Source organism: Crinia signifera, chromosome 5 (assembly GCF_055691185.1).
Source record: "Crinia signifera chromosome 5, ASM5569118v1, whole genome shotgun sequence".
Taxonomy (NCBI): Eukaryota; Metazoa; Chordata; class Amphibia; order Anura; family Myobatrachidae; genus Crinia; species Crinia signifera.
In genome coordinates this window covers 323,512,966-323,534,991 of record NC_139221.1, presented here as the reverse complement: position 1 = coordinate 323,534,991, position 22,026 = coordinate 323,512,966, and the positions used below count along the sequence as shown (strand labels likewise).

General features: G+C 50.1%; 1 protein-coding gene across 2 annotated transcripts in view; it reads left to right on the top strand.

Moving 5' to 3' along the window:
• Positions 1-298: 298 nt before the first annotated feature.
• Positions 299-22,026, top strand: part of PTK2 (protein tyrosine kinase 2) — a 188,512-nt gene continuing 166,784 nt past the window's right edge. Inside the window, exon 1 of one of the 2 annotated variants that reach the window (XM_083144914.1) lies at positions 299-461. Coding sequence is in view for 1 of the 2 variants with exons in the window: in XM_083144911.1 (XP_083001037.1) it covers positions 16,477-16,483 (7 nt within the window). In the remaining variant the exon portion in view is untranslated. Of the gene's footprint in view, positions 462-16,395; positions 16,484-22,026 lie in introns of those variants that run through there. The other variant, XM_083144911.1, reaches the window with a different exon arrangement.

Sequence of the window (22,026 nt, the reverse complement as noted above, 5' to 3'; positions counted from 1 at the left end):
CAGTCAGTGACAAGAGGCAGGGGGAGGAGGGGCGGGTCTCTCCAGGCGCATGACGTCACCGGGATGGATGAGGAACTTTGCTCCCGCAGGGATAGAGATTCCCACCACAGGGGGCGGGGCTATGGTAGTGGGCAGGTGCCTTAAGGGTAAGGTGGGCGTGTCTTCCAGGGGGAAGGGGGTAGGGCGGGAATGGGCGCGTGACGGTGCCAGGGGAAAGAGCGGCTCGCTGTGACTGGATAGGCGGAGCTTCCCGGGATACATCCAATAAGGGAAGCTGGAGATGGGAGTGTGTGGGTGGGGTGGACCCTGAGAGGAAGCGAGCGCGGCGCCGGAGTGCCTGTGAGTGAAAAAGCGCGCTCCCGTGTCTGAGGGTCAGTGTGCGGCGGGAGCGCGCTGCGGGGTTACGGCGGAGGCGGCGGCTGTGACGGGTTCCCGGGGGTCTCGGAGAGGCCGAGCAGGAGGTGAGCGCCGGGAGAACACGTACAATTACATATATGATCTATGTGTCTGTGTGCTGCTGTACATGCGTGTGCCTGATGCTCCAGTGTGTGTGCAATATGTATGTGTATCCATACTGCTACATGTGTGTGCTTCTGTACATGTGTGAGATTACTATTACATGCCTATGTGTGCAGCATATACTGTATGTGTATCCATACTGCTACATGTGTGTGCTTCTGTACATGTGTGAGCATACTATTACATGCCTATGTGTGCAGCATATACTGTATGTGTATCCATACTGCTACATGTGTGTGCTTCTGTACATGTGTGAGCATACAAGTACATGCCTGTGTATGCAGCATATACTGTATGTGTATCCATACTACATGTGTGTGCTTCTGTACATATGTGTCAGCATACTATTACATGCCTGTGTATCCCTACTACAATGTGTATGTGATTCTGTACATATGTGTGATCATACTATTACATGCCTGTGTATCCCTACTACAATGTGTATGTGATTCTGTACATATGTGTGATCATACTATTACATGCCTGTGTATTCAGTATATACTGTATGTGTATCCATACTACATGTGTGTACCTACTATTACATGCCTATGTGTGCAGCATATACTGTATGTGTACCCATACTGCTACATGTGTGTGTGGTCCTGTACCTCTGTGTGTGCATGATATTACATGGCTTTGTATGCAGCATATGTGTATCCATACTACATGTGTGTGGTTCTGTACATATGTGTGCGCATACTATTACATGCCTGTGTATGTAGCATATCCTAAATTTGTATACATACTGTTTATGTGTGTGGTTCTGTACCTATGTGTGTGCACGCTGTTACATGCCTTTTGTATGCAGCATATACTGTATGTGTATCCATACTACATGTGTGTGGTTCTGTACATGTGGGTGTTCATTCTATTACATGTCTGCATGTAGTGCTCCAGGGTGTGTGTACAGCATATCTGTGTGATCCTATACATTTGTGTGATCCTGTACATGTGTGTACCTATTACATGTCTGTGTATGCTATACATTTATGTGATGCTGTGTGGGCAGCGTGTTCATCCTAATACATGTCTGGTGTCACCGCTATGTAAAAGTGTCTGTGATGCTGCGTGTTCCCATGTGTGATTCTTTCTGGGCATGTGTGTATGCTTCTGAGTGTGTCCTCTTGTGCTTCTCACTGAGTGCATGTGCTCCGGCGCTTGTGTTTTTCCTGAGTGCACCCTCCTGCGATTGTGTGTATGATCTCTCCTGCGATTGTGCATTCTACTTAGTGCACTTTCCGGTGCTTATTCTACTGAACTTGTGTCTACACTGTACTGGGTGCACTCTTCTGCGGACATTCTCCTACGCTTGTGCGATCCCATTCGTATATTCTACGTTCCAGTCTGTGTTTCTGCATACACTCATCTGAATCCAGTCCATCATTTTGTGCCCACCTTTCTGGGATTCTGCGTGTGCCCACCTGCTTCCCTGTGTGCACTATGTTGCTTGTTAACCCTTGTGATTGTGCAGCTTTGCGTGTGCGCGATCCTGCGTGTGCAATCCGCCATGTAAAGTCATGTTATATGTTGCGCTGATTTTCTATGTGGTGTAGTGCACACACGTGTCTCTATACTGGTAGAGTTTGGCTCTATATATAGAAGGTCCTGACCCTGTAATCAGTGAGCAGATCATGGCTGCAGTTCCGGTACCTTGAGGGCTCTATGTGGTTCCTGTCTCCCTGTATTCCACATGTGCAACGCTGGTCTGTCTATGCAGACTGTTACGTGATGCCTATAGACGGGAGGGTCACGGTGTTACTTCTGTCACTGCTGTAAGGTACTTACTAATCACATCTCCGGTATAGCAGTGGGAACCAGAAATGGGCATTACCTACCGTGCCAGCAACAGACTTTTGCAGGAGTTTGGGAAAGGGGGTTTTGTCAGAACAAAGACTGTACAGTCTCCCCTCTTCCTCCACCCGTAACGCACTATATGGGCATTTCTACAGAAAGAAGTTATCTCCCCTCCTTTACTATGGTTTTAAGTCATTTCGCATTATTGTTTTCTTTATGGCTGGTTACGCTCCAGGCACCCACAAACAGGGATCCCTTACAGTGTTTGTCAGACTCCTGGCTCCGCGAGTGTGACCTAATATTCGGGGTTCTTGGTAAACTATTATGGAAGCTGAACCATTTTACTTGATTAACGTCCGAAACTCGGTACTTCCTCCTGACGGATTAACCCTTCTGTTACCCGTGCTGCTAGTTGAGCCTTTATTATGAACCAGTATTGAGGTGGCAGGGGTTAATCATAATCAGTGATTGACACACACAACTATGGTACCCCTATATTTACTGACTGCAGCGTGGGGGTCCTGGTTTTGATTATCAGTGTTTGGGAGGAGGGTTTGAGGGACCACGACAAAATATAACTCTGTGTGAAGACGTAACAGGCAGACAGTCATTGCGGAGGAGTTTCAGGACCAAGTCAACGCTTCTGGTTTATAAGATAAGGATGTGGTCCAAGGTGAGACTTTTTTTTATGCTTGCAGCAGGCTTCCTATAGTTACTGGTGGACAGGCTGTATTAACAGGTGAGCCATAACATCATCCATAGCACCACCTAGCCAGATGTTTCCCGATGTCTGCAGGAAAAGGTACTGGTACTGGTATATTTCCTGTTTCCCAGGTGAGCTCGATTAACTCCACCCCTATCTCGCCCCCCCCCCCCCCCCCTTTGCACCACCTTTACACACGGCAGCTGCAAATCCAGTAAACACAAAGACCGGTTTTAGAAGACGGGCATTGTACCACCTGATTACTACTATTCAATTACGGGATGTTTCACCCTGTATGATCTGGTAAAGTCTATGATTCCGGGAGATTACAATAATCCTTTTTTGAAGGTAGAAGAACCTGATCAAGCTAGTAATGACCCTGGACATCACTGTCTTTTATTTCATTTTTTTAATACACCAGATACGGTATGGAATAAAGTAATTACTATGTTACACTATAGATGGTATATAGTATAAGCTGTTTTAAAATTGTATATTATATAAAAAAGTGTTCAGGAAAAGATTAAACGTGCCATAATAAATTCATTGCATACAGTACATTCCCCCACCTCCATGGTAAGGCTCCTGTCTCTCCTTCCTGGTAGCTGTTCCAGTTGCTGATTGAAAACTCTGATCCATGCACCCTAAATCTTGTAGAAGAAACTTGCTTCCACCGGGCATGCGCAGCAGCTCCGCTCTGTCCCTTACACGGCATGATGCGGCTGCAGCATTAGTAATGGTGGTCATGCTTTGCTGTCTTTTTAAAGTGCACAATGCCCCCTGCCCCCCTAGCAGTGCCCTGCTAGAACAGTTTGCCATCCTATGACCAGTATAACGTTCACATGGTGGGAACATCTGATCATTAGACAGCTGAAAGGTTCTCAGAGTAGTTACATACAACGTTACAAAACAAATATACATGATCAAAATCCACATATTTATGTATTAAAATGATGACACAGAAGGAGAAAGGGTCCTGCTCATGAGTGCATACATTCTGCTGTGTTGGGGTGACTCTGCAGAAGTGCCTACTTATACCGGTAAAAGTGACAGTTAGGGGGGTGCACAAATATGTAGCTTTTTTTCTGGTTGTCCTATTTGTGCAGTGTTGAGTGTCTCTGACCGAGATCTCCATGATGTATTCATAACTGCTTTCTGTGCTGTATAGGGATACGGTCGTATTGTCTACAACAACTAGGTCGACATGGGTCTAGGTCGACAGGTCATTAGATCGATATGTGCAAGGTCGACAGTCAAAAAGTTGACATGGGGGTTTTCCACAGTTTTTTTTATTTTATTTTTGAGGCGACATGTGCCGACAGGTGGTATTTCATGCCCTACCCTCCACTAGTGCCGTGGTTCTCAACCTCCCCAAGGACCCCCAACAGTGCACGTTTTCCAGGTCACCTGGCAGGTGCACTCATTAGTCACTGACACATTTTAAAAGATCACAGGTGGAGCTAATTATTTCCCCTTTGATTGTGTGGGGAGACCTGGAAAACGTGCACTGTCGGGGGTCCTTCAGGACTGAGGTTGAGAACCCCTGCACTAGGTGCATTGTGGGAGAATAAAATTGTGTGCTGAGTGAAGCGGTGCACTTTAAACTCGGTCCATGTCGACTGTGTCAACATTTGTGTAACAAAAAAAAAAACAGTGAAAAGACCACTGTCGACCTAGACCCATGTCGACCTAGTGGTGTCGACCCAATGCTTGTCGACCTAGTTGTTGTAGAGAATATGATCCGCACTCGCTGTATATCCAGAAAGGAAAGAAAGCTATTCCTGACTGCGATAATGATCTGCTTGTTTGTCTGGCTTCATAATGATGTGATATGTTAGCGGGTCTGCCGCAGTGCTTGGAGCCGGAGACAGGAATGTACCTGTCTTGTGATGCGCTATGTAGTCAAATGTATGTATAAGCCCATTGTCTATGATTCCTTCCTTTCCCTTACACTTCTCCCTATTACGGCTGATTGGGCCAGGAAGCTGGGTCAAATGGCATATGGCATCCAATTCGCGGTCCCGCGTGTTTCGGACCGGAGTCGGACATGCTGTATGTATATCCTCTGAGTTGGATCCTCCCGGCATTCTAGTGTTCCAGTAATAGTGATTTGGGTATCTGGAATAATAAGTGGGAAGTCCCGGTTGGCAGTGCATTTGTTAATGATGTGAGGGGTTGTGTTGAAGGGTTTGTTCCCCGTCTAGGGGTGCTAATAAATCCGTACATTAGGTTCCTGGCATCCCTGGGAGATTGGGATTGTTATCTGTGAGCAGCTGTGTCTCCCCAGGGGTTGTCTGTAGTGATCACTTTCCATGTAAATGATCTCCTGTGTACACACGCGCTGTCTGCTGTCTCGCCCCCCCCCCTATCAGAAATCCGAATCGCATCTCTGTATTCTGAGCATTTGCCCTTTTTCCTTATTACATTACGCTGTGTTTCTAGGAAAAGTCTGCAAGGCTTCTATTTATATCTGATCTGCTTCTGGGGTTATTTAATCAGCGAGCTACAGGTGAGGAAGCTGGAAAGTAAATACAATGTATGGGCCATAATACAGAACAGGTTATTTGGGCAATTTCCTGTTCTAAAATGATTACTTAGTTGTTGTACAGTCTCTAAATCTTGTATAAACATAAGTGTGGGACTATCAGCATTATCCATCTATCGCCTTATGATCCAGTATGATCTGCCAACTGCACTTGAAATTGGTTCCTTATTTGGATCAAGTGTGATACGAGGTACCACTGATGAAGTCTTGTGTAACACGAAATGCGTTGGTTATATGATTTAAGTCAGGCATGCCCAAAGTCAGGCCCGGGGGCCAATTGCGGCCCGTGCTGTCATTTCAAGTGGCCCGCAGCCTCCAGCTGGAAGCAGGCAGAGTTTCAGATGTGGGAAGCACAGCACAGGACACTAAAGGTGGGGCCCCGGTGAGCGCACATTTACCTTGCTGTCTGCTGCAGTGAGGTGTCGGCCGCCACAGTCAGATGTGTTTGGCATCCTACCCCTGCTGCTGCAATCGTATATCACCCTACTCCACAATCACAGTGACAGCAGTGTTTGGGGAGGAGGGCAGCAAGGGGGAAGCTTGGTCCCATAACATGCAGAGCGGAGGAGGGCAGCAGCGGGAGCCCAAGCATCTCCTGTCCTTGCAGTGCCTGCTTTGCCTCTCCTTCCTCTGGCTCACACAAGGGGCTGGGAAACATACAGAGAAGGGAGGGGGCAGAGTGGGGGACATACAGTGAAGGAGGGTCAGGCTGGGGGACACACAGTGAATGGAGGCAGTTATGGCCATTCAGATATGGGTGAGCAGGGGCAGGCTGGGGGACATACAGTGAGTGGTGGCAGAGTGGGGTACATAGTGAATGGGAGTCATACAGTGAAGGAGGGTCAGGCTTGGGGACATGAATGAATGATGCCACTGATGGACATTAAGATAAGGGAGGACAGGCTGGGGGACAGAGTGAATGGATGCAGAGTGGGGAACATACAGTGAATGGGGGACATACAGTGAAGGAGGGGCAGGTTGGGGGACATACAGTGAATGGGGGCAGAGTGGGGGACATACAGTGAATGGGGGCAGAGTGGGGGACCATTCTGATGTGATTAATGATTCAAAGAATGTCAGGCTGAATGGTCGGCCCCCACACATTTACACTTCACCAAATCTGGCCCTCGTTGCAAAAAGTTTGGACACCCCTGATTTAAGTTCACACTGAAGGGTCAAGGACACCAACCCCTGAGGGTGACAATAAGTCAAAGCCCTAAGTGACATATTACAGGTTGAGTATCCCTTATCCAAAATGCTCAGGACTAGGAGAATTTTGGATAACGGAATAATCCGTATTTCAGAATATTTTCATATTTCAATTATCTTTGCATTTATGCTGTATAAACAAATCAACCACATGAAATACACACAAAGATATTTTATTTGTGCATAGAACAAGGTTTCAAAACAAAGTTTGTGTATTATCTCAGGCACTGAATCTGAATGCCAAGTAATCATCATGTCCTTGCACATATTTAGTGCCAGTTACAGATCATGTCAGCAGTAGTGTCGGTTGCATATCATTCAATGTTATGCCAAGTTTTGTCTCCCTGTACTGTTCCTTTGTACGGTGCTGCAAAACACTTGTGGCGCCTTATAAATAAAATTATAATAATAAAATCATGTCCCCAGTAGCGCCAGCGGCCTCTGCCTGTCCCCAGTAGCGCCAGCGGCCTCTGCCTGTCCCCAGTAGCGTCAGCGGCCTCTGCCTGTCCCCCGTAGCGCCAGCGGCCTCTGCCTGTCCCCCGTAGCGCCAGCGGCCTCTGCCTGTCCCCCGTAGCGCCAGCGGCCTCTGCCTGTCCCCCGTAGCGCCAGCGGCCTCTGCCTGTCCCCCGTAGCGCCAGCGGCCTCTGCCTGTCCCCCGTAGCGCCAGCGGCCACTGCCTGTCCCCCGTAGCGCCAGCGGCCACTGCCTGTCCCCCGTAGCGCCAGCGGCCACTGCCTGTCCCCCGTATCGCCAGCGGCCACTGCCTGTCCCCAGTAGCGCCAGCGGCCACTGCCTGTCCCCAGTAGCGCCAGCGGCCACTGCCTGTCCCCCGTAGCGCCAGCGGCCACTGCCTGTCCCCCGTAGCGCCAGCGGCCTATGCCTGTCCCCCGTAGCGCCAGCGGCCTATGCCTGTCCCCCGTAGCGCCAGCGGCCTATGCCTGTCCCCCGTAGCGCCAGCGGCCTATGCCTGTCCCCCGTAGCGCCAGCGGCCTATGCCTGTCCCCCGTAGCGCCAGCGGCCTATGCCTGTCCCCAGTAGTGCTTTCGCCAATACTCAACCTGTATTATGTTGTGAATTGAATGTTTTAATGAAAATAATGTAAGGTCATTTATTTTACTAAGTTGTGACTGTTTTATAAACCTGAAGGTTGACGGGTGTATATCATAAGAACATCTCTAACAGCGCCTTATAAGGTTTATTTTAATTTGATTCTAAGGCAGGGGTGTATTGCAATGTAAAAGTGGCCCTGGAGAAGAGCAGTTGCCGCCGGCCCCTGGACTTTTCATGGACTCCATGTGAGCAATATAGAAGCTGCATACAGTAAATGTGGGTGCTGGTTCTTTGCTTTATTTCATGAAAGGGAGCGTGTGTATATTACATAATACGCAATGTAAACATTGGGAAAGCGCTTAGTCATATACTTTCCGCTTTGTAGTTACTTTGCTAGTTTTTGTTTTTTTTTAATCTGCGGTTTTCTATTGGTTAAATCTTGGAGCTCGCCATGATTTATAGAAGCTAAATAAGAGACCTATATACAACTTGTGTCTGTGGGTGTAAACCCCATAACAGGCCATAAATGTTTCTCATTACATCAGTCACCGGTATGTTATAGGTATATGTATATAATGCACTGGGAAGGGGGCCCCTGGACAGGTCTTGCCCAGTTGCTGTACATGGCGTGTGTTTTGCGATGCGATCACTAATGATTAGCGAGTTGTTTGCTATTGTCTCACAGAGTCTGTGTTATGTGTAAGATAATAGCACGAGCAGATGCCATGTGGTTATCGGGGACGGTGCTTGACTGGATAAATATTACCTGTCTGCATGGTGCTATCTGAGCGCGGCACGCAGGGTGATCCCACAAGGGAAAAGATTCTGTTATTTAGTGTATCGACCCTTTCACTGCTGGAGGAGACCTTTTATCAATCTGACGTTCACACGGGAGCGCCAGCAGCGGTTCTCCTGCTTCTGAGTGATCGGGAACCTAATCATACACAGACGTATAGTATATATAGTCTCCCCGTGCTTGCGTGGGTTTCCTCCGGGTACTCCGGTCTCCTCCCACAATCCAAAAATATACTGGTAGGTTAATTGGCTTTTTTTACAACTTTGCTCTCAGCTCAGTTTTCTGTCTATACATTTTGTGTAAACTGCTAAAATTCCTACCAAAATTCCCAAAATGAAATACAAATCCACTCCTGGATAGCTGGATTCTAGTACGGAGGCAGGAACCACATATTGCTGTGTTTCTAGTGATGTTCATGGAAAAAAAATTTTTAAACCAAAAATACCCACTTCTGGCTATTTTGGGCAGTTCTGTGCAGAGGCATACATCCAGTCTTCTCAAAATAAAACCAAAGTGGTAATTTGTGCGGGCCCGTTGTGACCAGTCCAGCTACACAAAATAAGTCCGTACAGAGGTTGGATAATGCCCCAGAGGTTAAAGGGTTAAACGCCTTCTTAATTTTCCTTCCATGACAGTAAGTTGACCACGGCGCTCTGGAACCGAACCTTTGTTACTTCTTTCGTAATGCATCATTCTTTTAATTAAAAGACAACATCGTGGGGTTACCATAGCAGCAATCTGTGCAATTTAGTCCATTTACACACTTGTCTATTTTGGTTTGACCATGTGACCCGTCTGTTGCATGTGTGCCTTGGTGTAGGCCAGGGAGGGGGAGGAAATCGCCCAGTTTCACATTTCCATAAAACGTGAAAGGGACAAAGGTTTCCCCACTGCGCACACATATAGGTAACTCAGGATGACAGGTAAAACACCTCCACCTGTCTGAGTGCTGCGGAAACCGGTTGGGCGATGATGTGCTCCCTTTTCAGTTTTCCCAGCCTCAGGGCATGGATAATAGTGTAATCCGGAAGCGTTTCCCCATGAAACACACACGGCGAGCCTGACTGTGTCATGTGACATTCCCCGTCCTACCAGACGGCTCCCAGCTCCCCGTGTGAAGTCATCCTATCCTGCAGCTGGGCAGGGATTAGGTGGCGTTCGAGGAATTTCTCCTGGAAACCTCTGGCAAATACTCGTTCGTATTACTAAAAACACATGTGCTTAATAGAAGGGAGCATTACATGGGTTACCGACTGCCCGGTGCGGAAGTCATTGAGATAAACGTCATGTCGACCTTTTGACTGTTGACCTTTCCACCTTAGCCATGTCAACCTTTTTCAGGTGTTGTGCTAAGCCCTGTCGTCCTTCAGTGGTCAAATCAATGAATGTTGACCTAAATTTGGTCAACCCAATGACCTGTACCCATTTTTTCTGAACACTCTGAGCTACTTTTTTCTCAGCGTGTATGTTCGCCATCTGCTCATCCAGGGCTGCCACTAGGAATTTTAGGGCCCAGGACTGATTTCCAGCCCGCCCCGCCCCCCCCCTTAACTTACCGCCCATTGAAGCTTCTTCAATTCAGGACGCTGGCGGCCAATTGAGCCAATCGCCAAGCTTGTGCGTCGCCAGCTGCTCTGATTGGCTAGTGGTAAACAAGCTCTGATTGGCTCAATAGCCGGTGTAGCATTTTAATTGGCCGCCAGCGTCCTGCATTGAAGAAGGAGGCAGCACCACATAGGCAGTCGGGGGGGGGGGGGGGGGGGGCGGGATTTGTGGTGGGCAAAATGATCTGACTGGGTCCTTCCAGTGGCGGCTCTGGGCTCATCTCCCTATCTGACCACTTGCCGAAACATTTTACGCCACATATATCAGCAAATTCTCCTACATACACACCTACACCATGATCGGCTAATGTTGGGTGCACTTTTTTAGTGTCCATGTCAACTGTGTCGACATTAGGGACAAAAAAGTGAAAAACCACATGTCAACCTAATAACCCTGTCGACATAGGCCCATGTTGACCTTCATGTTTGTTGTCCTAGTGGTGTCGACCTAGTTACCGTCTATCCAATGATCCATACCCAAGTTATAGATAGTATAAAATACCATTCGTTAGGGACACCTCTGAATTAAACTCGTTCAGTGGCTGGATAAACCTCTATGTAACCCAACCAGCCACAGGACCCGCGCAGTTGAGAAGTGTCTCTGGTTATAGGGACACTGTAGCAACTCTGCCCTTAGGGGCGCAAACTGACTTGGAAGCAAATCAAAAACCACCAATAAACTCTGTATCTGGAACAAACAAGGATAAAGGGCAGGTTTACTGGCGGGGATACCTGCGTACACATTTGCTGGAGTCGGAAGGGGGGTGGGATGGCTTCAACAACCAGTGACCGCGCAGAAATAATGTGCTTGGACATGGAACTTTGGATCCGCATTATTCCCCGATCCCTCAGCCACAGGCCTACCGATGGGAAAAGGATCATCAGGTCCCTTCTTGCCGGAGCTTAGAGCGGCCCCATCCCCAACATCCATAGACACCTTCAGTAATAGGTCAGTCTGAACGGATTTATTTTATTTCTGCCAGAGATGGAGAAAAAGTGTAAAGGTGCCCATACACTAGTAAGATTTATCTGCAGATCTGGCTGGTTGGAACAAAAACATGGTTATGGATGAGTGACAGTTTGGCAGTTTTCCAGTATTTCCAAGCAAATGGTCAACTGTCATTTGCGCTCATCCATAACCATGTTTTTGTTCCAACCAGACAGATCTGCAGATAAATCTGCCTGTGTATGGCCACCTTAAGAGATGTGACGTGAGCAGATCGCTCCGAGCAGGCTTCAACACACCAGCATTCCCAGGGGGATGCCCAGCCCCTGTCTGCCCATTCCTTTCCCTCTGCCCATACGAACGCCTTGGCGCCTGTGATACTCGCCAAAGGCATTCGCACAGGGGGCCTGCACATGCGCAAATTTACCCATGCGCAGACCCAAACCATCGGAAACTGGTCCGAATTCGTCCCCGACCGATTGAGTTAGAATCCGGCTGAATGTTAGCAGTGTCTGCATAACCCCTAATGATAATTCCTAATGTCAACATTCATCGCCGACTTGGATTGTTGACTGTGACTGCACGGTGCTGTATCTGCTGCTGTGTATCATCCGCTCCTGCTGTGGTTAGCGTAATGCGAGGGTTGCACTGAGCAGGATGTTTGGGCTCAGTTTCCCTCCCTAAGGATGAGAGCCGGGAACGCCTTTTCCTATATCAGCAGCTGACCGCACATTTCCCCCATTCAGAACACTGCAATTCATCTATTACTGTCTTTCTGTAGTTGGTTGCCAGCGTTCAGTTGTAAACTGTACAATATGCTGTGTACCCGGTGTGATTGGCTGATGGCATTACCCAGGAAACCAGGTATAGATCTCCTGTGAACGTAGCCCTATCCGTAACGCAACGCTCCGGGTAACACTGTCTGACAGCAGCGATTGCCCAGAGAGCTTGCGCTTTACAAGGTGGCAATGAGTGATTTCCGCGCAGACCTGGGGTCAGAGTGAGGAACGTCGGGGGAAAGTAAAACCGATTCATGGAGATTTTCATTTCCCTCTGGAAAGTTTTCATGTTTCTTACTATTACCCTGAATAAAAGTGTTATTTCCCTCTAGTTCTTCCCTTTTACAGCCAGCGAAGGTGTCAGCCAGGGAGGGGGTGTGTGCCGCAGCTTCCTCATCTGCTCATTAACCCTTTCCTGCTGAGTTCTGCATGCTGCCCTGGTGTAGGGATCACCTGTGCTCCTGATTTCCCGTAGGGATCACCTCTGCTCCTGATTTTCCCGTAGGGACCTGGTGTAGGGATCACCTGTGCTCCTGATTTCCCGTAGGGATCACCTCTGCTCCTGATTTCCCGTAGGGACCTGGTGTAGGGATCACCTGTGCTCCTGATTTCCCGTAGGGACCTGGTGTAGGGATCACCTGTGCTCCTGATTTCCCCTAGGGACCTGGTGTAGGGATCACCTGTGCTCCTGATTTCCCATAGGGACCTGGTGTAGGGATCACCTGTGCTCCTGATTTCCCACAGGGATCTGGTGTTTTGTACTTGGAAAATCTTTATTTATTGTCTTGTTAATCTTCTGTAGTAAATGTAATATGTCACACATAAGTACCACTTTTAAACTAATATTATATGTCCTGCTATGTAGTACAGGTCCTGTTGTGTCACGTGATCACCTATAGGTTGCACATATCCCCTTTTCTCATCACAGATACCTCCGGCCTGTGGGGATGTAATGCTCAGCCAGGTTCCCCCGTATCCTGTTGCACGTGTCCCTTTGTGTCTCTGGTACCACCGGCCTGTGGGGATGTAATGCTCAGCTAGGTTCCCCCGTATCATGTAGCACGTGTCCCCTTGTGTCTCGGGTACCACCGGCCTGTGGGGATGTAATGCTCAGCCAGGTTCCACCATATCATGTTACACGTGTCCCCTTGTGTCTCTGGTACCACCGGCCTGTGGTGATGTAATGCTCAGCCAGGTTCCCCCATATCATGTAGCGCGTGTCCCCTTGTGTCTCTGGTACCACCGGCCTGTGTAGATGTAATGCTCAGCCAGGTTCCCCCATATCATATAGCGCGTGTCCCCTTGTGTCTCTGGTACCACCGGCCTGTGGGGATGTAATGCTCAGCCAGGTTCCACCATATCATGTTACACGTGTCCCCTTGTGTCTCTGGTACCACCGGCCTGTGGGGATGTAATGCTCAGCCAGGTTCCCCCATATCATGTAGCGCGTGTCCCCTTGTGTCTCTGGTACCACCGCCTGTGGGGATGCAATGCTCAGCCAGGTTCCCCCGTATCATGTTGCACGTGTCCCCTTGTGTCTCTGGTACCACCGGCCTGTGGGGATGTAATGCTCAGCCAGGTTCCCCCGTATCATGTTGCACGTGTCTCTGGTACCACCGGCCAGTGGGGATGTAATGCTCAGCCAGGTTCCCCCGTATCATGTTGTACGTGTCCCCTTGTGTCTCTAGTACAACCGGCCAGTGGGGACGTAATGCTCAGCCAGGTTCCCCCGTATCATGTTGTACGTGTCCCCTTGTGTCTCTAGTACAACCGGCCAGTGGGGATGTAATGCTCAGCCAGGTTCCCCCGTATCATGTTGTACGTGTCCCCTTGTGTCTCGGGTACCACCGGCCTGTGGGGATGTAATGCTCAGCCAGGTTCCCCCGTATCATGTTGTGCGTGTCCCCTTGTGTCTCTAGTACAACCGGCCTGTGGGGATGTAATGCTCAGCCAGGTTCCCCCGTATCATGTTGCACGTGTCCTCTTGTGTCTCTGGTACCACCGGCCTGTGGGGATGTAATGCTCAGCCAGGTTCCCCAGTATCATATAGCGCGTGTCCCTTTGTGTCTCTGGTACCACCGGCCTGTGGGGATGTAATGCTCAGCCAGGTTCCCCCATATCATGTAGCGCGTGTCCCCTTGTGTCTCTGGTACCACCGGCCTGTGGGGATGTAATGCTCAGCCAGGTTCCCCCGTATCATGTTGTACGTGTCCCCTTGTGTCTCGGGTACCACCGGCCTGTGGGTATGTAATGCTCAGCCAGGTTCCCCCGTATTATGTTGCACGTGTCCCCTTGTGTCTCTGGTACCACCGGCCTGTGGGGATGTAATGCTCAGCCAGGTTCCCCCATATCATGTAGCGCGTGTCCCCTTGTGTCTCTGGTACCACCGGCCTGTGGGGATGTAATGCTCAGCCAGGTTCCCCCATATCATGTTGCACATGTCCCCTTGTGTCTCTGGTACCACCGGCCTGTGGGGATGTAATGCTCAGCCAGGTTCCCCCGTATCATATAGCGCGTGTCCCCTTGTGTCTCTGGTACCACCGGCCTGTGGGGATGTAATGCTCAGCCAGGTTCCCCCGTATCATGTTGCACGTGTCCTCTTGTGTCTCTGGTACCACCGGCCTGTGGGGATGTAATGCTCAGCCAGGTTCCCCAGTATCATATAGCGCGTGTCCCCTTGTGTCTCTGGTACCACCGGCCTGTGGGGATGTAATGCTCAGCCAGGTTCCCCCATATCATATAGCGCATGTCCCCTTGTGTGTCTGGTACCACCGGCCTGTGGGGATGTAATGCTCAGCCAGGTTCCCCCGTATCATGTTGTACGTGTCCCCTTGTGTCTCGGGTACCACCGGCCTGTGGGTATGTAATGCTCAGCCAGGTTCCCCCGTATTATGTTGCACGTGTCCCCTTGTGTCTCTGGTACCACCGGCCTGTGGTGATGTAATGCTCAGCCAGGTTCCCCCATATCATGTAGCGCGTGTCCCCTTGTGTCTCTGGTACCACCGGCCTGTGGGGATGTAATGCTCAGCCAGGTTCCCCCATATCATATAGCGCATGTCCCCTTGTGTCTCTGGTACCACCGGCCTGTGGGGATGTAATGCTCAGCCAGGTTCCCCCGTATCATGTTGCACGTGTCCCCTTGTGTCTCTGGTACCACCGGCCTGTGGGGATGTAATGCTCAGCCAGGTTCCCCCATATCATGTTGCACATCCCCTTGTGTCTCTGGTACCACCGGCCTGTGGGGATGTAATGCTCAGCCAGGTTCCCCCGTATCATATAGCGCGTGTCCCCTTGTGTCTCTGGTACCACCGGCCTGTGGGGATGTAATGCTTAGCCAGGTTCCCCCATATCATATAGCGCATGTCCCCTTGTGTCTCTGGTACCACCGGCCTGTGGGGATGTAATGCTCAGCCAGGTTCCCCCATATCATGTTGCACGTGTCCCCTTGTGTCTCTGGTACCACCGGCCTGTGGGGATGTAATGCTCAGCCAGGTTCCCCCGTATCATATAGCGCGTGTCCCCTTGTGTCTCTGGTACCACCGGCCTGTGGGGATGTAATGCTCAGCCAGGTTCCCCCGTATCATGTTGTACGTGTCCCCTTGTGTCTCGGGTACCACCGGCCTGTGGGTATGTAATGCTCAGCCAGGTTCCCCCGTATTATGTTGCACGTGTCCCCTTGTGTCTCTGGTACCACCGGCCTGTGGGGATGTAATGCTCAGCCAGGTTCCCCCATATCATGTAGCGCGTGTCCCCTTGTGTCTCTGGTACCACCGGCCTGTGGGGATGTAATGCTCAGCCAGGTTCCCCCATATCATGTTGCACATGTCCCCTTGTGTCTCTGGTACCACCGGCCTGTGGGGATGTAATGCTCAGCCAGGTTCCCCCATATCATATAGCGCATGTCCCCTTGTGTCTCTGGTACCACCGGCCTGTGGGGATGTAATGCTCAGCCAGGTTCCCCCATATCATGTTGCACGTGTCCCCTTGTGTCTCTGGTACCACCGGCCTGTGGGGATGTAATGCTCAGCCAGGTTCCCCCGTATCATATAGCGCGTGTCCCCTTGTGTCTCTGGTACCACCGGCCTGTGGGGATGTAATGCTCAGCCAGGTTCCCCCGTATCATGCTGCACGTGTCCCCTTGTGTCTCTGGTACCACCGGCCTGTGGAGATTTAATGCTCAGCCAGGTTCCCCCGTATCATTTAGCACATGTCCCCTTGTGTCTCTGGTACCACCGGCCTGTGGGGATGTAATGCTCAGCCAGGTTCCCCAGTATCATGTTGCACGTGTCCCCTTGTGTCTCTGGTACCACCGGCCTATGGGGATGTAATGCTCAGCCAGGTTCCCCCATATCATGTTGCACACACTTCCTGGCCGGAGTAGCTGCTGGCTGCCTGTGCTCCCTCCTCCTTGCGTGGAGCTTCCTGTACTACCATCCCCTCTCCCAGAGGCGGCAGCCAGAACAGGGGGAGCATAAGAGGAAGCAGACGCAGGAGTCCTGGAGGAAATGCCAGGAGCACACAGGCCGACCTGATGCACGGTACAGTCCATCTTCTATCGCTCGTACCCGTGTCTGTCTCCTGGCCAATGCTGGCACCATCCCTTTCTGTGAGGCTGTAACAGAAATGTTCCTATACACTGTTACAGCCTAAAGCCTTTTTATATGCAGGGAATGTGTATTTATAGCTCTATATGGGGCTCGGTACAATTGTATGGCGTCCGTCTGTCTATTCCACTATACCAGTGATGTAATGTGCGCTGGGAGTGAAGGCAGCAGTCGCCATGGTCATTGACATTTGATGTTCATGCATTGGGGCTTCTTCACACACTTTCCTTTCACGTACCAGCATATACATTGCAGAACCTTCTCTGATGTTTAATGCCGTAGACAGTGAAAGCACCTTTTATACAGAGGTGATTACTGCATACGCAGGAACCGTTTCACCCCAAGTAAATTCATTCTATACACTCAGAACCAATTCTTCTAAATGTATTCCTTTAGACTATGATCCCAAGATTATTGTGATAGACAGTGACAGCACCTTGTCCTGATTTCATCTCTGTAGCTGTTGGTGTCACGTCTGTATTTCTGTATACACTGAGACCGTTTCATGGATGTTTGTATATACAGTGGGAGCCCCTTATGCCCAGCTCATTACAGAGAAGGTTACACAGCTCCTGAGGGCTTTGTTATAGACAGCGCGACAGCACCTTGTCTTTGTTACTGTAGGGTAAACGGTGACCACAACCGTGAGAGAGGTCCTGTGCGAACAGGTCTGAATCGACCCATTCATTATATGCTGTTGAGGCACCTCCTGACAAAGGTCCTTATTCTAGTTCACTCTTTCTGACAAAATCATTCTTAGATGGACAAAACCATGTGCACTGCAGGTGGGGTAGATGTAAAATGTGCAGAGAGAATTAGATTTGGGTGAGTTATTTTGTTTCTATGCAGGGTAAATACTGGCTGCTTTATTTTTACACTGCAATATAGATCTCACTTTGAAGTAAAACCCCCACCCAAATCTAACTCTCTCTGCACAAGTAACATCTACCCCACCTGCAGTGCACATGGTTTTGTCCATCTAAGAAGGAATTTGTCAGAAAGAGTGAACTAGAATAAGGGCCAAAGACACTAAGAGGGGTAAATGTACCAAGATGGAAGTTTTATTGAAGATGGGATGTTGCCCGTAGCAACCAGTCGGATTTGATCTATTATCTTCTAGAAGGTGCTAAATAGAGAGCTAGATTTGAGTGGGGTGTGTTGAAACTGAAATCTAAATTGCAGTGTACAAATAATGCAGCCAGTATTTACCCTGCACAGAAACAAAATAACTTGCACAAATCTAACTCTCTCTGCTCATGTTACATCTGCCCCACCTGCAGTGCACATGGTTTTGCCCATTTTGAGAACAAATTTGTACTGCGATCAGATCTGAATAAGGGCCTTTGTGCCATAGTATAGTCATATGGTCGAGTTCCATAGCTCTCTGTATGGGTTACATCTCCGCTCTGGGACACACATACTATTGTAGTCTCCCAGGCAGTAGTAGAAGAATGTAGTGGTGCAGTGCCCACAAACAAGCTCCACCCACCAGGCATGATAGATGGCGACCAAGGTGGATGCATGATAACAGTAGACCCCTGATATTATTTTATTTAAAGACCTTGGCCTTTCCATACTGTGACACGGGTTCCTAAGCATCCCAGTCACCCGCTGATCAGGCCATATTGTAACCGCCAGCTGTGGTATTCTCTGCTGCTGGCTGGAATACCTCTCCGCCTGGTGCTTCTGGAGCTCATGTGGCTGGTACCTCGTTGTGTGGGGGGTCATAAGGTCAGTATCTAAGTCGATACAAGCAAAAGGTTGACATGTGTTTTTTCACTTTTTGTTTTGGTGTCCATGTCAATACCTGAGCATGTGTACCGCGTACACTTACATGGTGAGGGCTGGTCCAGGTGCCTCGCTCCGCCACGACTGCGTTCTGCCATTCACGTGGACTTTTAGTAGGCAAAGTACTAAAATCTACAGAAAAAAAAATCAAACTCCTGTCGACCTTCCTTGTGTTCACCATAGCCATGTCGACCTTTTTTTTTTGCATTAAAGTTTTTATTGAAAGAAATGTACATAAAAAAAACAAAAAAAAAAAAAACTTAGGTTACACATCAACCGACGCAGTTGGGCTTTGCATATGAGAAGCCATGTCGATCTTTTGATTGTCGACCTTAATTTAAACCCCATTGTGTCTTTGTACTCTGTCCTCCCTTATATTTTGGGGGTCACTTTAATCAGTGCACAGTGAAGGGGTTCCCAGAGCTCATCAATTCAGTGCACTAAACAGGGCGCTGTCAGAGAATGCTGGTTCTCAGGACTAAAGTCCCCGCCATGATCCAATCCGTGTCAGGTCCAAAAACAGCATCGCAGGCCTAGTTCTGTCAGACTTAACAGCGCACTGAACTGTACAGCTCTGGGGACCACCTTCCCGTCGTTACTCACTGCGCACTGAACTGTACAGCTCTGGGGACCACCTTCCCGTCGTTACTCACTGCGCGCTGAACTGTACAGCTCTGGGGACCACCTTCCCGTCGTTACTCACTGCGCGCTGAACTGTACCGCTCTGGGGACCACCTTCCCGTCGTTACTCACTGCGCGCTGAACTGTACAGCTCCGGGACCACCTTCCCGTCGTTACTCACTGCGCACTGAACTGTACCGCTCTGGGGACCACCTTCCCGTCGTTACTCACTGCGCGCTGAACTGTATATCTCCGGGACCACCTTCCCGTCGTTATTCACTGCGTGCTGAATTGACTCTTACCCTATAGTGTTTAAATCCCGTTCACTTAGGACCGCACTTTACTGAACATTAACACATGTGACTGGCACGTGCAGCGCTGTAACTAACTGGCAGCGCATGCTCATTGGTCCTGATATGAAAGGGAAAACCGACAATTGTACTGGTCCGTCATACTAGCCTGTTTATTTCTGTCTGGACACTGCAGAGAAGCTGGCTAGGTCTGGTATACGGATGGAGTGTCACTGACTGTGGATGGACCTGTGTGTAAAGGCCCCCATACATTAGGCCGACTTGTCCTAGGGACAAGTCGGACCCAATTTACCTGCGAGCCGCCCGGCAGCTCCCCGGGAGGCTCACATACAATTTGGCACTTGATGTGCCATTTTTTACATGAGATAAATCGCATGCGATTTATCCCATGTAAAAAAAAACCCCGGGGAGCTGCAGGGCGGTGAGGAGTAGTGGGGGCGGGCAGCGGCGGCGGTGGTGGGGGCGGGTGCGGTGAGCGCTGCTGACCTGGCCGGGCAGTGTACTTACACATAGCAGCAGCGGGGACGGGACGCGTAGTGGCGGCTATTAAGGTGCCCATACACGTTACAATTATTGTATACAATATTGTATACAATATCGCATCTCATCCGATCTCGGTTTTGCGATGAGATCAGATGAGATGAGATCTAGTACAAAAAGTATGTGCTGCACATACTTTTTGTACTAGATCTCATCTCATCTGATCTCATCGCAAAACCGATATGCAATGACAGTGTTCGCGAAAACCACCCAAAAAAGTGGGTCCCGGGGACCCTTCACTTCTAAAAATTGGGGTCCTACCTGACCTTTTCTGGGTCCCAACGGAATAAAGCCTCCTCTCGCCTTCTCCCCAGCATCGCACATGTGGGTCGGGGGGGGGACGGGTGTGGAGTATCAATTGGCCCACTCGCAAAAAGATACATACAGTATACACTAGAAACTATATAAACCTGAAAAAAGGGACAGTGCGCGCCGAAGGCGCGCGCTAAAAATTTAGGGCATGTTTTTTTACATGCACACACCGTTATGCCCAGTACACATTACAGCACATACCGTTATGCCCAGTACACATTACACGCCGATATGCCCAGTACACACCGTTATGCCCAGTACACATTATAGAACACACCGATATGCCCAGTACACATTATAGCACACACTTTTATGACAAGTATATATTATAGCACATAAGTGCTGCTTACCTACATGCTTGTTGCTAGGGGTTATATGCTCCTTGCAGGGGTTACATGCTGGGGGGCATTTTATGCTGGTTGCCACAGGGTGGGGGGGGGGGGGGGGGCGGCATTTTATGCTGGTTGCCACAGGGTGGGGGGGGGGGGGGGCATTTTTTGCCACGGAGGGGGGGTCATTGCCCAAGGGCTGGAAAAGCGACATGCTGCTCAGCAGAGTAGGTGAGCGGGCTATCAGCGCAGCGGGGGACTGGATGTGGCTGGAATAGCTGACACGCTGCTCTGAGTTGTTTTAGCCACATCCAGTCCCCCGTCATCCTGACAGCCCGCTCACCGACACCTACTCTGCTGAGAGCGGCTGCATCCCGTCCTGTCGGCCCCCCCCCCCCCCCCACGCTTTCAGAAGATAGCCAACATTGGGGAGAAGTGACCCAAGGGGGTCCTGGTGCTGGGTACTGTTTGGCTGGAGGGTACCTGGTCTGGGTAATGGCGGCGGTTGGGTGCTGTTTGGCTGGAGGGTGCCTGGCGCTGGGTAAGTGTGGCAGCGGGAGTAGGGGGATACCTTTCTGCTGGATCAAGTTGTAGGCTCCAGCTTGTCCCGACACCCGGCCTCTGGTCCCTGGTCTCCCGCTGCAGACGATGCTACACAAAGGTAGCAATGCCGCACTCAGTTGCGCTGTTCTCTGCAGCCGCTGGAGTTGGCTGTCACTCCACGCCGTCTCCGTGTCTGCGCGCCGCTCTCCTTCAGCCAGCGGGTGGACTAGTGCGGGCGCCGGAACGTTGCCGCACTTAGTCACAACTCCCGTCACTGGCTCTTGAGGCGTCCTCTCTCCCTCCAGCGGTCCCGGGGTGCATGCCTTCTCAGGTCAGGACAGCTTCTTCTCCCATCCGCCTCTGATTTCCCGCCGTCACTTCACTTCTACTCCTCCGCGGACACACGCGCTGCTCCCTCACTCGCTTCCCTTCTCGCTGGGACCTCTGACCCCTCTTCTCACTAGTCACACCTCACTTCCTCCTCGCTCCCATACATCCTCCAGTGCTGTCAATCAGCCTGGGGATGTTTTCTTCGCACCGCAAATGATCTGGGTATTAACCCTGCCCCCACTGGAAGAATCTGCACAGCGCGTCCTCGGGGACCCCTTTAGTTTTGACAGCTGAGTCCCCGGGGACTGTTTTGGGGTAAAATACGCGCTATAGCGCGTTTTTGCGAACCCTGAATGAGATGTGATATTGTATACAATATTGTATACAATATTTGTAACGTGTATGGGCACCTTTAGATTTTTAAAATACTTGTCAAATGACCGGCCGCTCTCTGATTGGCCGGAGAGCTCTCAGCCAATCAGAGAGCGGCCGGTCATTTGACAAGTATTTTAAAAATATAATAGCCGCCACTGCGCTGCCCGTCCCCGCTGCTGCTATGTGTAAGTACACTGCCCGACCAGGTCAGTCAGCAGCACTCGCCGGCGCTCAGGGACCCGCTGCCCGCCCCACTGCTCCCCCGGTGTCTGCATGCATATGCCTGTCAGGTGGCAGGCATATGCATACAGGGAGGTCGGACGTGATC